This window comes from Microplitis mediator, chromosome 11 (assembly GCF_029852145.1).
Source record: "Microplitis mediator isolate UGA2020A chromosome 11, iyMicMedi2.1, whole genome shotgun sequence".
NCBI classification, from domain to species: Eukaryota; Metazoa; Arthropoda; class Insecta; order Hymenoptera; family Braconidae; genus Microplitis; species Microplitis mediator.
In genome coordinates, this window is record NC_079979.1 from 5,823,515 (window position 1) to 5,839,260 (window position 15,746).

The 15,746-nt window shown below is 36.2% G+C and overlaps 1 protein-coding gene across 1 annotated transcript in view; it reads left to right on the forward strand.

Annotated features, from left to right (window-relative positions):
• The window catches only part of LOC130677175 (modular serine protease-like), a 69,492-nt gene extending 54,226 nt beyond the window's left edge, over positions 1–15,266 (forward strand). Inside the window, exons 6-8 of the mRNA XM_057483822.1 lie at positions 14,142–14,573; positions 14,641–14,942; positions 15,019–15,266. Coding sequence (XP_057339805.1) covers positions 14,142–14,573; positions 14,641–14,942; positions 15,019–15,123 — 839 coding nt within the window. The 3' untranslated portion in view covers positions 15,124–15,266. The remainder of the gene's footprint in view (positions 1–14,141; positions 14,574–14,640; positions 14,943–15,018) is intronic.
• Positions 15,267–15,746: the final 480 nt, after the last annotated feature.

The following is a 15,746-nucleotide window of genomic DNA, read 5'->3' on the forward strand; positions in this document are numbered from 1 at the left end:
CAAATACCAGGTTCCTCAATTCTCCCTGAAGATGATTACGGATTGTAGTGACTTGCTCAAACTCGGACGGTGGTCTACACATGAGACGATACATCTGCTGCATCCTGAAAACAAACTCAGATGGAGATTCATTGTCTTTTGGGCGCATTTGAACTAGTTCCATTACTACCTGCTGGTCCGTTCTTACTGAACCATTTGTATCCAATAATTCCTCTCGAAACTGATTATAACCAACCCACCTCGAATAATTTACGTCATACCAATATGCCACCTGACCCACCAACAAATGACCTACTAATCGCAAAACTTCATCATCTGACCACCTCTGTCTCGACGCTTTAGCTTCGACTGATAAAAGAAATTGATCCGCACTGAGTTCACTTTGCGGAAATCTCAACTGCCAAACTTTGAGTTCGTACATAATATCTTTCCATCTGCGTTCCGACATTGCTCGATTATCCATAGTTGGAATAGAATTACGCGAGGCAATAGGCTAATTTGATAAATTATTAAAACCGTTATTATAGCGATTAAGACTAGCAGGATCAATAAACTGACCCTAACGAGAAAATCTCGGTCCAGGAAAATTTCCTGATGGCAGGTCATGACTTGCTGATGTTATTTGACGATTATCATTATGCAAAATACGAGATGAACCATTTCCCCCCCCCCACCAAGACCGAGAACTACCGGGTTCACGGTACTGACAGTCTGACGAGGGTCTCTCACATTTTGTATAATTGTTTCTTGATTAACCGACAATCTATTAAAAATTGATTCCAGGTTATTCAAAGCCTGAGTGTTTGTTCGATTAACAGCGCTCTGAGCAGCTATCAAGTTCATCAAAAGATCCATCCTCTCCTCGACGGAAGCCAATACTGGGTTAGCCCCAGGAAAAGCGTTATTGTCGACCGTATCGACAGAGGGCTGGCTTACATCAGCTCTCATATTAGTATTTCTATGTTGGTTATAATTACCCGGGTTTCCAGAAATATTTCTTGAGTCCAAGTAACTCGATGGATTACTTGAATTGTTATTAATATTATTTACAGGCCGTGAAAAATTATTTAATCCTAAACTCGGGTCTGGATTTGAATTATTACTATTTGCATTGTTATTAATGCTACCAAAACTTTCTAAATTATCTAAATTAAATCCAAAAGTACTTCAAGGATTATTTAGTCTTAGTGCAGTAAAATGATTCATATTGTTTCTGACATCAAATGGTAAAAGCTGAGTTCAATTGATTGCGCTCCGTTATATAGACGTGCCGACGCACCGTCCCACGTGATATTACCTGAGATCGAGTGCTGGCGGAGGCGTACGAAGCAACTTCGTAACAAAGTTTATTTAAAATTTTAAATAAATTTTGATGTTATTTGGACTAGTCAATACTAGAAGAAAATGCGGAGAGATCAAGTGATTTGATAATTTAATTTAAAGTCAACGATTCGTCGATGTAAAGGTTATCAGGGTGGTGACACATGACTTCATAAAGAAAAACGGAAGAACATCACGCGGCATTATTTGAAGGTGGTACTGCTTCGGTTTCAAGCATTGGGGAGCTTATCATGGCCCAATTGATAGCTCGATTTATTAGCTAGTTTATGATTTCTTCATAAATGATAAAAAAAGAATGTACGATGTTTTCTTTCTACATCAACAAATTCTGACCACTCATCTGACTTTTGATATGTTTACTTTTTAATTTATAATTTTTCTTTTATTTGTTTAATTATACGTCATTTCGTATTTTGAGATGTTACGCCGTAACAAAGAAAATTGTTTTTTTTTGTTATTTTTACAGGATTTATTTGCATTAAATATCACGAGTTAATTAGGGTCAAACTTGAATTCATAGTAAATTTAACTATTACTTAACATCTCCGGCAAAACAACCCATGTAAAGATTTCCATAACAAATTTCTGGTCAAAACACTGATCATAAGAATCTTTTGATTGATACTGCATGTATCAGTACTAATTTTACGGAAGTATCTTGCGAAAGACTCCTAGTGGTCTAGGTATTTATATACCTATTAATTTTTCATAGGATATTAATACAAGATTTTGAAATGAAAATATTGTAGGATCTGTACAGGTTATCGTATGAAAAAAAAATTAAAGATGTCTTTCTCAAAATGTGTTAGCAAAGTCACTTTCGCGGATCTTGAGCGAATCTTGCACCACAAATTACTGGTAGACACTAACGCATATCTTGCGTTAGATCTGCGCCAGAAGTGTCATATTACACTATCTATATATATCACTGCTATCTCTGTGGCTTTACCTCAGGATCATGTATCATATGCCAATGGAGGGGATAAAGTGACAGAGATAGAAGTGAGACAGACAGTGCAATATGACACTTCTGGAACAGATCTGGCGCAAGATATACGTTGGTATATGCAAATAAATTCTGGTGCACGATTAGCTCATGTCAATGTAGCAATGCACTTTGAGAAGATATCTTTAATATTCTTGACCATTTCTTCTAGTACAACATAACGCGAAATTTTTTTTTATTTAAGTCTTGGACAAGGCTTGCAATTTAAAACTTCGTATCAGTATCTGCACAAATATCCATGGCTATATTAAGACGTAAACAACTAGTGTACTGGTGATCAGGCTTGGACAAGATTGCTATAAGACTTTTATATGGAAATTAGACTTATCACAAAATGTTACGAAGTCTATTATGTAGATTATTTGATTATATTCCACAAATGATCTCTGTTTAACTTTTCATAAAAAGGAGTGAGAGATGAGCGGGATCTGGTAGGCGGGAATCGGTTTAATTATTCAATGATGGCGTTAAGGAGGTTCACGTGTTTCTAATGGTTTCCGTAATTCCAATTTTACGATTCGAAATTTTACAATTGTGTCGATAAATATATCATACGTCTACTGTTAAAATCATTCGAGGATTTACTGTATAGTAATTAAAAAAAAAATTTTTAGAGAATTTTTTTTTTAATATATAGAACGACTCCACAAAGTTTGAACTAAATCGACGAGGGTCGCCCCGTAAAAATAATTTTATGCTACGTCCAGCTAAAATGCTGAACGTTGTATTTTATTAACAATTTCTGTTCTATTTATTAAAATTGAGCCGACGACCAGATTTCATTTTTTTATTATCATTTTTATGTTTCGATAATATTCAGTGATAAGACATGACGAATGTAAAATGCTTTTAAGGGATTTAGACTTGTTTTCTTTGACATTTTTTTTGAAATGCTAGAGCAAACACCTAAATGTAATTATAATGACCCCTCAGGCAATTGTAAAGGCCCAAAGGCCAGCTGAAAACACTTTTCGTAGAAACCCAAAAATATTTTTATCAAAAAAGTGTACGTGGAATATATTTTTAGTTATAAATAAAAATAATCTTAATCCCTCACTTTATCTTTGAGTGCACTTTTGTCGAGACATCTTGGCATCACAAAACAAATAGAAAAATCAAATTTTAATGACGAAATAGTCATTAAATAAAATTTAATAATTTAAAATAATTAAAAAATATTCAAACGTCAATTAAAAAAATAATTAACAATCGAATAAATAATTTTTAAAACGAAATATTCAAATAATGACATTCTAAAAAAAAAATAATTAATAACCAAATAAATAATTTCTAAAACGTAATATTTCTTAGATTTAAATATTAAAAGAATAACTAATACTCAAATAAATAGAGTCGGCTGCCAGCCACCTATTTCAAATTTAAATTAGGATTTAATTGACTAACAAAAATAGTAGAAAACTTATAACAATAAATGAATAAAATAGGCTCAACGCCAATCAAAAAAACATAACGTTAACTAAAATTGATATTCTAAAGTTAACCAATCATAATATTACAAAGTATAATAAACAAAATTAAAAAAAAACGTTAATTATAAATAAATTTAAACGACAAATAAATAATATAGGCTCAACGCCAATCAAAAAAATATAATGTTAATTAAAATTAATATTTTAAGTTAACAAATCATAATATTACAAAGAATAATAAATAAATTTAAACGTTTAAATTAAAAATATTGTTATAAGTAAAAAAATTGTACATGTGGATGGATGTGTGGGTGCACACGCACATAGGCCAACATAGGGGTGTGCTCTTACCGCTTTCCTAAGGTGAAAATCTTAGAGAAAGGGAAAGGACCCATAGGAACTGTGTTCCGATTGGACACATTTTCCCCCAAACAATAGACGAAATAGGATTCGATAAGAAATTATAAAAAGGGTCGTTAAACAAAAAATAGTTAGTCCCGGACAAGAGGTCCATTGAGGCAGTGAAGTTCAAGTCACAGTGTCTTCACAAAAATTAAGTTACACTAGCTCGGTACTAGTTCAATTTTATACAAGTGTTCTCACACTTAAATTTTATTTACGCTCGTTTCGTACTAGTTCAGTTCTATATACAGCGTCCTCACGCTAATTTTCTCACTAGTTCCGTACTAGTTTATATTATACAAGTGTCCGCACACTTACATTATTAAGAATTTTCTTTAAATTAGTGGTTTTATAAGATTAAATTCAACTGTTGAAGTAAATTGTTAGCAAAGGTAATACCTAGAGTCAGTGAAAACTACGATCATACAAACATCCAGTTGCTGCGACTACAGGTACTGTAAATTTTAAGTTTATGTTGTATCAAAAACAAAAACATTTCCAACACACGGAAATATGGTGAAAGTTGTATTGTATTCAAAATTCTATAGTCCTCTCTAGTTATTAAAACGAATTTTATTGTAAATTAGAGTCGGCTAACTAGCCACCTAATACTTTCATAAAATAATATCAAGTTTATTGTATTCATATCATCGAATTTTTCAATTTTATAATATATAGTAATTTAATTTGTACATCAAACATCTTTTATTTCAACACACCTCCCAGATAATTACACTCAGTGTGATCCCGGTCTAGTGGTCGAAAGACTAGGGCCGAAAATAATAAAAATAATAATTTGTCCAAAATATTACGGTACAAGCTACCATTTCTGGACATAACATTTATTTGGTGGAATGACCCATATACTATCTTAGATATCATACACTCATGCCATAAATTAAAGGAACAAGAAAAAAATTTCGAACACAAAAAAACAGGCTGAATTTTTTTTTTCTTCGATTTTTTTTGAGTAACATTTTCTGAGTAAACAACGCAAAAACTATTTTTTTATCTTGATTATAATTACACATTTAACGGAACGAAACGTGTTCCTTTAATTGTTTTCTAAAACTTTGATCAATTCACCCCGAGAAACGGTTCGATAGATCAATTTAAAAATTTTCAGGGTTATTGGGGGTATATCAAGCTTAATAAGTACCTGGCAACATAATTTTTTTTATCAATATTTACAAAGTAACGGTTGATTTACAAAAAACCAAAGAAAAAGTCATTTTTTTATACTTCCTTCTAATGGATGTTAAAAATACGAAAAAAATTTTTTTTTTCAAAAAATGATGAAAGAGTTTTGTAGGGAATTTATTTAAGTTTTTAACGCCACCCTTAAATTTAATGTGTGATCATTGGTACCTCAATATTGATGATCAAACCCACAAGGACCATTTCCCGTTTGAAGGCTGATGTTTCAGCGACAAGTTGTCGTCCGAATCTCAAATAAATGCAAATTAAAGCTGATTAAATTTGCTAACCAACCTGTACATTGGTTTAGCTGAAAAAAAATTTTCGCAGCCCGTGAACTCTCTCAAAGAAAAGAAAAAATTTAGAATATTTTTGTCTCGCGATATTTTTCATGTTTGCGCAATGGCTGAAGGTCTAAAACAATTTGCTTAAAATGCGTCAAAACTAGACATTTCAAGCTACAAAACGATTTTTTTTTTGATAAGATTATTTTTCACGAAGTCACAGCCTTGCAAAAATTACTAAAAAAATTCTAAAATTTTTGTTCCTTTAATTTATGGCATGAGTGTATATGCCTATCTATGGCAATATATAAGCATACATGGTCATATATAGACACTAGGTTGATCCAAAAAATAAAAAATTTTTTTTTTCTCGGAAACAGGTTCAAAAGTTTTATTTAGATAAAAAAAGACGCCTGTGAAAATTAGAGCTCCTAATATTAACATCAAGAGGTTCTGTTCAAATCTCCCGCGCTTTCATTATCATTCACACTGATGATACATGATCAACAGTACAGTCGATCAGTAATCAATCATAGGCGGCACTGCTAGTCGCAATCTCATCGTAAAGACCGCTCGAGTGGGGATGAAGAAGACGGAAGCGCTGTCTCACTCACTCTTTAACGTTCTCTTTCGAACTTATAGTTTACTATTATTCATTGCAGACGCCTCGTGCTTTCAATAAATCTATCATTTTATTCGTAATCAAGTGTGCTCTCATTTAATAAATAGTGAAATATTGCGTATAATAATTCTCAGTAATTATTCATTATTTTTGCTCTCATGATTTAATCTCAGTGTTTTTTGTATTTAAATGTTCTCACCTCGTATACCGGCATAGTTACTGCCAAGTTGCCATCTTGGTCACGTGTTGATCGCGAGTTTCATTCTTATAAATTAAATATTACTGACATTAAATTAATGAAAATCTCATCATAAATAAATCGCATAAGCCCTATATATATTGTAAATAAAATATTTATAGTGCTTATTATTGCTAAATTCAGTGTTAAATAAAATTATTTACTACCCGCCAATTCACACATACCAGACCCTCGCATCCTTATCAAATTATTACTAATTATTTAAACATTTTTTGGTCCTTCGAGCCAGATCGTGTGAATTGGTTAAATCATTTTATTTAAAAAACTTTCTCAGTGACACTAAGTGACGTTTAGTGCAGTGTATGTTTTTCACTTCAACACAGGTGCATTTCGGAGTACCCAGGACGTGGTACTACACTTGTGGAAAATAATTAAGGGACAACACTGTGTAAATTAATTATTGTGAAGTGAAGTGTACTTTTTGATTCTCATCTGCAGCGTCTCATCACAGCGTCTCTCATCTGCGTCCAGCCTGCAGCAGTTCTCAGCGTATCATCACAAAGCGGCAACTACTGTCAGTTCGTTCCGCATATCAGTAACTTTCACAAGTTCACTCTTATTTTTTTTGTGTCTCGTTTGCCTCTTTTACAGATATGGCTGCCGTCACTAACAGAATTGCACTTCAGAAAAGTCGCATCTCAGTTTTCACCACAGTCTCTGCAGTTGCAAAAGCTGGGTTAGTTGATACTATGTCTTTACGGGCAGCCAACACCAAGTTAGACCTGCTCTCTCAGGATTGGGCCAAGTTCGTGGAACACCACGAAAAATTGCTCTCATCTAAGACCAACGTAACCATAGAACATCCATATTTTACTGACGGTTCGTTTGAGGAGGCTCTCAAATTATTTCATGGAGCTCAGGACGCTCTGCTGCACCGCATTAACGATTTGGAGGCTGCATTGCCATCTCAAGGCAGTTCTCTCACCAACTCCAGTCTCATCCTGCCAACCGGAAGTCGTCTCAACGTGCCCACTATTCCGGTACCCAAAGTCTCAGGACGCTACTAAGATTGGAAGCATTTCCACGACTTGTTTGTATCAATCATCGGCAAAAATACATCTCTCACCGCAGTAGAGAAGATGTATCATCTCAATTCGGCATTGGAGGGTGATGCCGCCCGTCTCATCGCAAACATCAGAGTCACTGGGGACTCGTTTGCATCTGCTTGAGACGCTGTTGTCCAACAATACGACAACGAGCGTCTTCTCATCTCGGCACAGCTGGAAAAGCTGTACAGCATAAGACCAGCTGACAGCAACTCTACCAAACAACTCAAGGCTATCATCAACACTGCCAACGAGGCAGTGCAGGCTCTCAAGGCACTGGGATCGCCAACCAGGCACTGGGACCAGATTCTGGTCCATCTCTTCGTCCAGAAACTGGAAATCTCATTACGTGAGGCCTGGGAAGTTCATTTGGGCACATCAATGGAATTTCCTACCTACGAAGACTTGCGCACTTTTCTCACCGGTCGCACTAGAGCTCGTGAAGCTATGGAGTGTGGCGTCTCACCACGTAAGCCTAAGCACGATTCACGTGGCCACCAGGGCAACAAGTCCCGCATCTCATCAGCTCAGGTGCATGTCGCTTCGCAGGGTCAATTTCAGCCTCAATCTCATCAATCTCAGGTGCAGTCTCATCAAACGCCACGCACACAGCAATCTCAGCCTCCAAGGTCTCAGTCAAACACGTCTCAGTCTCATCCAGCGGCTCCAAAGCACACTCTCTCATTTAAATCCGACTATTGCCATTGCTGTGAAGGCAATCATTTCATTGTTGGATGCCCTAAGTTTCAAGCAATGGCTCCGGACGAGAGATTCCAATTAGCAGCTCACTATCATCTGCGTCGCAACTGTCTCGGCGATCACAGTTTCGAAAATTGCCTCTCCGAGAATCGTCGTCGCTGTAAAGAATGCGATGAACCGCATCATTCGATGCTGCACTACTCGCATCTCATGAGGTTGACTAAGAAGCCACCTGCAGTCGCTGCTGAAACACCTCAGATCTCAACACCACCTGCATCTCAGCCAGAGTCTCAGCCTCAACAACCTCAACAATAACAATTTGGTGCTTCTCGAGCAGCAGCTTTAATCTCATCTGCCATCAGCCGTGCTCCAGATCACAAACCAGTGACCTCTCGACCGACAATCCTGTTGGCAACCGCACATGCTCTCATCTCTCATCAATCAGGTTCGTCTCATCGTATCAGAGTTCTCATTGATCCTGGATCAAAGCTTACTTTGATTTCTCAGGCTGATGTTCGCCCTTGCAGTCTTATCTCTCAGCATTGCCATATACCTCTACAAGAAGTCGACAATATCTCATCAGGTAAAACAGAAGGCATGGTCTCATTCACACTGCATTCTACCATCTCATCAGAACACGCATATCTTAACGCGCACATTCTCAAGAAAATGACAGCGCAGATTCCATCAGTCTCAATCTCACCAACGCTATGGTCTCATATTCAAGATCTAGAACTCGCCGATCCAGAATTCTAAAAATCTGGTACAATTGATCTTCTCATCGGCGCGGATTTCTACGGTCAAATCATACGACCTGGTCTGCGATCAGGAAGTACCTTAGAACCGATTGCCATGCAAAAAATACTCGGCTGGACCATCCTCGGCCCAGTTCATGAACAATCGCATCAATCACCTAGCCTGTCTCATCATATCATCTCAAATTCTCAACTGCACAACTCTCTCACAAAGTTCTGGGAACTTGAAGAAGTTCCAGAGTCCTGCAACGAAACTCCCACCGTCGAGGAAGCTGAGTGTGAAGCTCACTTCCTAGCGACTCATTCTCGTGACGCAGCAGAACGATACATCGTCCGTTTACGATTCAAATCGTCATCTCAGAAGCTAGGTGAATCTCGTCATATTGCGCAACGCTGTCTCAAACGTCTCATCAAGCGACTTTTTCAGGACTCCGAACTGCAGAGTCAATACACCGTATTTCTCACCGATATGAAGCACTCGGACACATGCAATGAGTCTCATCATCATCGCCTGAACCATCTCATGCATATTATTTACCTCGTCATTGCGTCATTCGCGAAGACAGTATAACGACTAAGTTGAGAGTCGTCTTCAACGGTTCAAGCAAAACATCATCAGCCAGCTCTCTCAATGGTCATCTGCATATCGGCCCAAGCCCGCAATCAAAGATCTGTGATGTATACTGTATCTCAGAAGTCACAGATACATCTTCTTGACTGACATCGTGAAGATGTTTCGTCATATTCTCATTCGCCCAGGGGTTATCAGGGATTATCAGTGCATTCTCTGAACTGAAAATGATCTCACCGTGACATATCAACTCAACACCGTCACTTATGGCACTCGAACTCCACCGTACCTAGCTGGCCGAGTTCTCAAGCAACTTCTCATCAACGAAGGGTCTCAATTTCCACTAGCAGTGGAACCATTCCAAAAAGGCAGCTACGTTGACGTCATCGGCGGCGATGCTGACAATTTCAGCGATCTCAACGACATCGCACGGCATGTCGAAGCACTCTGCAACTCAGGTTGCCTCCCATTAGCTAAATGGAAGAGCAATCATCCTGAGTTTGGCAAAATCTCAACATCACTCAGTCTAGAAGATTCTCATTCATTCTCAGATAATATCTTAAAAATATTGGGTCTCTCATGGAACTGTCAAGAAGATGTTCTCACGTTTACTGGCAAGACTTCTCAGACTCTCAGCAACACCAAGCGTACTATCACCTCAGAGGCTGCTCAATTATTTGACCCTCTGGGTTTAATCTCACCAGTAATCGTCAAGGCAAAAATTCTCATCCAGGACCTTCGGTTACAAAAGGTTGACTGGGACGATGCACTCTCACCAGAGCTAGTTCACCGATGGAAGACTTTCCGAGATGAACTTCTTCAACTATCTCAACTCAGAATTCCTCGATGGATCAATCTCATTCCAAACTCATCAAGCATCGAGATTCACGGGTTTTCTGACGCATCTCAAGCTGCAATGTCTGCAGAAATATATATCAGAGTCTGTCAACCTGGCGAACAGGCTCTCATTTCTCTCATTTGCTCAAAAACCAAGGTCGCACCACTAAAACGGCTCAGAATTCCTCGTCTTAAGCTCTCAGCTGCATTATTGCTCTCAAAACTTGCATTTCATGTCTCAGCAACGGTGACCAGTGAACCTACCAGATGGAAAGAATTCGTCAAGAATCGAGTTGAAGCCATCCAGCAGTATTCTCCAGACGCACAATAGAGATACATCTCAGGGAAACAAAACCCGGCTGACTGTGCTTCGGTGTCACGACTAAATATTTGACCCTAAATATCTAACGTCAAAATATCTAAGAAATTAGATCTAATCCAAAAATATCTTGTACCATAATAGAATCAAAACCTGATCTAAAACCAAAAACGATGATCGTTGATTAAAATATTTTGTCGTCAGATATTTTAAATTAGATATTTTGAATTAGTTATTTAGTCATTTAATCCTGTGCTCCCAGGGGTCTCACAGCGTCGCAACTCATCGATCATCAGCTGTGGTGGTCAGGACTCAGATGGCTAGCTGATCCCCCACTCAATGGCCATCTCATCACGTTCTTTTTCAATTATACATTTTTTTTCACGAAAAATAAAATACTAACAACAACTATTATTATTAAATACCGATTTTGTGTGTGTGCAATTAAAAAAATGTACTCACACATAAAAAGGTGTGAAAAATAGCGCTTTTTTTTCACGAATTTTGTGTGTGCAATTACAAAAATATACCCACACACAAAAAAGTATGGAAAATAGCACTCTTTTTTATGAATTTTGTGTGTGTACAATTGAAAGAATATACCACAGAAAAAAAAATGTCAAAAATTGCACTAAGTCCCTGAACCCTACTGGGGCTTCGCTCCTGGACCTCCTTATTGAGATAAGGTACCGGCGGGTAATAAGGCCTAGCTAAGGGAGATTTTGAATAGAATCGAAAATATTGCATTTAATTATCGAAATGTATCATTAATCTTTATTGCAATACATTAGCCATAAGATATAATGGAGTAATGGTAATTTATACCACAAACAAATAAAAAATTAAACTTTTTCAAAAACCATACGAATAGAACTCATTTTACTACGGTAGGGTGATAAAGCCTACGGGTTAAACAAACTGGAATAGTTTAAATATACTTAATGAAATTGGTATTAGAGATGAATCATCACTTAAATTTAGCAACAATACTTTTTTAAAGACAGAAGATTCGATAGCTTTGCTCAACAGCACTTAAAACTATCAGTATTCTTTTTAAGAGTCAGAAGACTAGATTGTTTTTTATAATTTCTTCTACCCTACGACATCTACGACGGATGATAAAATATAGTAGATGGGGAACGTGGTATCGGGACCCAATAAACTTGTCGTAACATCTCTATGCTAGACCCTTCTACTAGAGTAGCCTTTAGCGGAGGTGGTTATTTTAAATTTTAAATATCATTTCTTTCACTTAGGCCTTATTACCCGACAGGCCTTATTACCCGCGGGTACCTTACTCTTTTTTCACGGAAAAAAAAAACAAAGAGATTTTTTTCACCTTTCTTTTTTTTTTTAATTGATTTTTATTAAAAATTTTCTAGATTTCTATTAAGAATATTAGAATCAAATGATAAATTGTCGGGAATGAATTGTGTTGGTCCCAAAAAGCGTCACACCGTGTGGCGGGTGTTTTAGATTGCGGGTGTTTTATCGGGAGTGTTTTGGTTTGCGGGTCTTCTGTCTTCGGGTATTTTGTCGCAGATATTTTGTCGCAGGTGATTTGTCTTCGGGTATTTAGACGTGCCACCTTTGTAGAGCACTCAATTCCCCACAAATCATGCCTGCCAATTATTCCTATGACGCATCGTTAGCTACTTATAAAAATCAGAAGACGTAAAAAAAATTTTTTCCATGTTATCCTTATGGAAAATAGAAAATTGCGATAAGGAACCTTTTAATGTTAATATTAAGAGCTCTAATTTTCACAGGCGTCTTTTTTCATCTAAATGAAACTTGTGAACCTGTTTCCGAGAAAAAAAAATCGGTCTGTCAGTTGACCCTGCGGGCCAGCCCCAAAACTCCCCGCTGTTTTCGAGCTCGTTGAGCTCGAAAACATTATTGTGAATACATTTTCGAGCTCTTCGAGCTTGCAAATACTTTTGTATGCCATTGTTTTGTAAAAAACCATTTTTTAGCATTTCCTTCTCCCACGATATCTCGCGAACGAATTAACCGATTTTGATGGTAGAGATGGCAATCGACGCGTTTTATCAAGTTCTAAGCTGATTAAATTATGCAATTGATTTATTTAGCCGTTTTTGAGAAATTTCAAAAAAACCAAGGAAAATTTTTTTTTTTAATTCTTTGGTCAACGGTTTCTCTTGAACGAATGAACCGATTTTGATGGTTGAGGTGGCATTCGACGCGGCTTATAGAGTTTTAGAGCTGATTAGATTTTGGAATTAATCCATCGAGCAAATTAAAAGTTATCTAAATAAAACATTTTCGAAAAAATTTTATTTTTGAAATATCTCTGAACGCACTCTACCGATTAAGTTCAAATTTTTACGGCTTCAAGACATTAACAAGCCGCGTCGAATGACACATCAACGATCAAAATCGGTTTATCCGTTCAAGAGTTATAAATGTTTACATACATACATAGGTACGTACGTACGTACGTACATACATACATACATACACTCGGACATCATCGTGAAATTAGTCAGGATAGCTTCCTAGGACCTCGAAACGTCGACACATGATGGAAATTCGATTTTCGTAAATCGGACCGAAACCAATAACTTCCCGAATTTTTGAAAATTTACAATTTTCTTAGCGGGAAGTTAAAAATTTGTTATTTTTTTGGATCACCCTAATAGACACACAGATTTTTTAAATAAATTTGAGCTGGCTATTACAACTACTTATGAACAGGATGTTGTAGTGCAAAAAAAATGAGAAATTTTTTCGATTCCACTAACAGGACATTGATGATTATATTTCGATTATTCAAAAGTAGATAAATTCTTTCAATCTTACGTAGCACAACTAAACTTCGTTATCACTGTCGGTTGCATAGCCTAGTCTTCCAAGCGTCGGCCTGTCGCACAGAAGGTCCTGGGTTCGAATCCTACTAAAGAGGGTGCGATCATTAATAAGTCTAGCGTTTACTCTCTGAATTAACAAAATCCGATTCGACTAAATAAAATTTTTTTTTGAATTTAGTGAAAATTTCTTCATACACTGTCATTTATGATCATCTATGGACATATCTGGTCATATATGGGCATATCTGGCCATTTGTGGGTATATATGGTCATCTATGACCACGTCGGGTTATATACGGGCGTCTGGCCAATTTCCATGCATGGCCACGTATGGAGCATTCATATATGGCCATGTATGAGTCATTTTTCACAGGAGATGTAAAATCGAACCTAGCGACTTCAATTTCAAAGTCATATTCCAATAGAAGTAGAAAATTTTTTAATTTGGAATGTTTACTTATTCTTTTCTTGACACAAATCAATATAAAACACACATTAATGGATTACAGTCAATAAAATTATTTCATTCTACGATTTTTCAGCAACTGCTTTGATTGTCAAGGGTTGGGAAATATCCCCGGAGGAGAGTTTGCCTTGGCACGCGACGCTTTTCTCACATGAAAATGGGCACTGGAAATTTTTTTGTGGTAGCTCGTTAATTGGAGAGCGCGCTGTTTTAACAGCTGGCCATTGTGTTTGGAATACAAATCCTGAGACGATTCGCGTTATTTTCTCTGGATTTTCGAGTAATTTTACTGTAGATGAACAAAATACAGAAACTCAAATTCTTAAAGTATCAGACATAAAAATACAGCAAATGTATCGAGATCATGAAGGAAATTATGGATCAGATCTTGCAATTTTAATTTTAAACGAACCAGTTATCATAACTCACAGTGTTAAGCCAGTTTGTTTAGATTGGCGTACAGGATCAGATGTGTCTTTAAGATCTGAAGAAATAGGTTTAGTTACTGGTATGTTCTCAGAATGATTTAATTGAAGCTATTTATGTAAATGATTTTCTATCTATTTCAATTATAGGAATGGGAATAACAGAAAATGGTACATTTAGTGAAAAGCTTCGTGTTACGACTGTCAAAATAATTTCAGAAAATGAGTGCCGAGAGAGCCAGAAAAAAGATTTTAGAAAATACTTAACTTATACAACTTTTTGTGCTGGCTGGAAGAACGGAACTGCAGTTTGTAATGGAGATAGTGGAGGTGGATTAGTATTACAACGACCCGATGAAAAATTATGGGACTTACATGGAGTTGTATCGATTAGCCCTCGTCGATTAGGAACAAATATTTGCGATCCAAATTACTTCACAGTATTTACAAAAGTAAAAATATTATGTTGGAATAAGTTATAAAACTTTATTGAATTATTTAAAAGCTAATGGGTATTTATATGTATAGGTTTCATTGTACAGTTCTTGGATTGATAGTATTTTAAAGAATCTTGATGTTATAGGACCACTAGATAATAATCAACTACCAAACACAGATATTATTATTGAATAGAATTTCAATGCTCTTGAATCTCACGATTAATAAATCGCAGAAAAATAGTGACAGCAGGTATTTTTCCGGATCAAAACAACTATATTACGTTTTTGTAGATCAAAGTATTTGAAAAGGTGATACGTGTATCAGATAGATAATAAATCAACACAATAAACTTAATTTTTTTATGGTTGTTTTATTTCTTGTCCCAAATATTGAAGAGGTGTTAAACAGGATTAAGGATCAACTTTCTTATATATTTTATAGTAAGCGGTTCAGAACACTTTAAACGGTTTAAGAAGTGAGAAGATGCTTCAGATAAGGAATAAAACAGTTGCATGAAATATCAGACTAAGCTCAGTGTTTACGAATTGCACTCAAGCATTTATTGAAAAAAAAATTTGAAGATAAAAATACTTTTTAAAAAATCTTGGAAAATCCGAACGTCCACTCCTTCAATACTCACGTTAGATTACAAATCTAACATACATTTTATTTCATTTTGGTATTACTATTCTACAATCATATGACACAATATTCACCAATTATTATTTCAGTTAAAATTGAAAAATAAGTTTATAAAAACCCCAAGTTAACGTTTAAAAAATTTACGATATCAACAGTCAATTTTTTTTTTAATT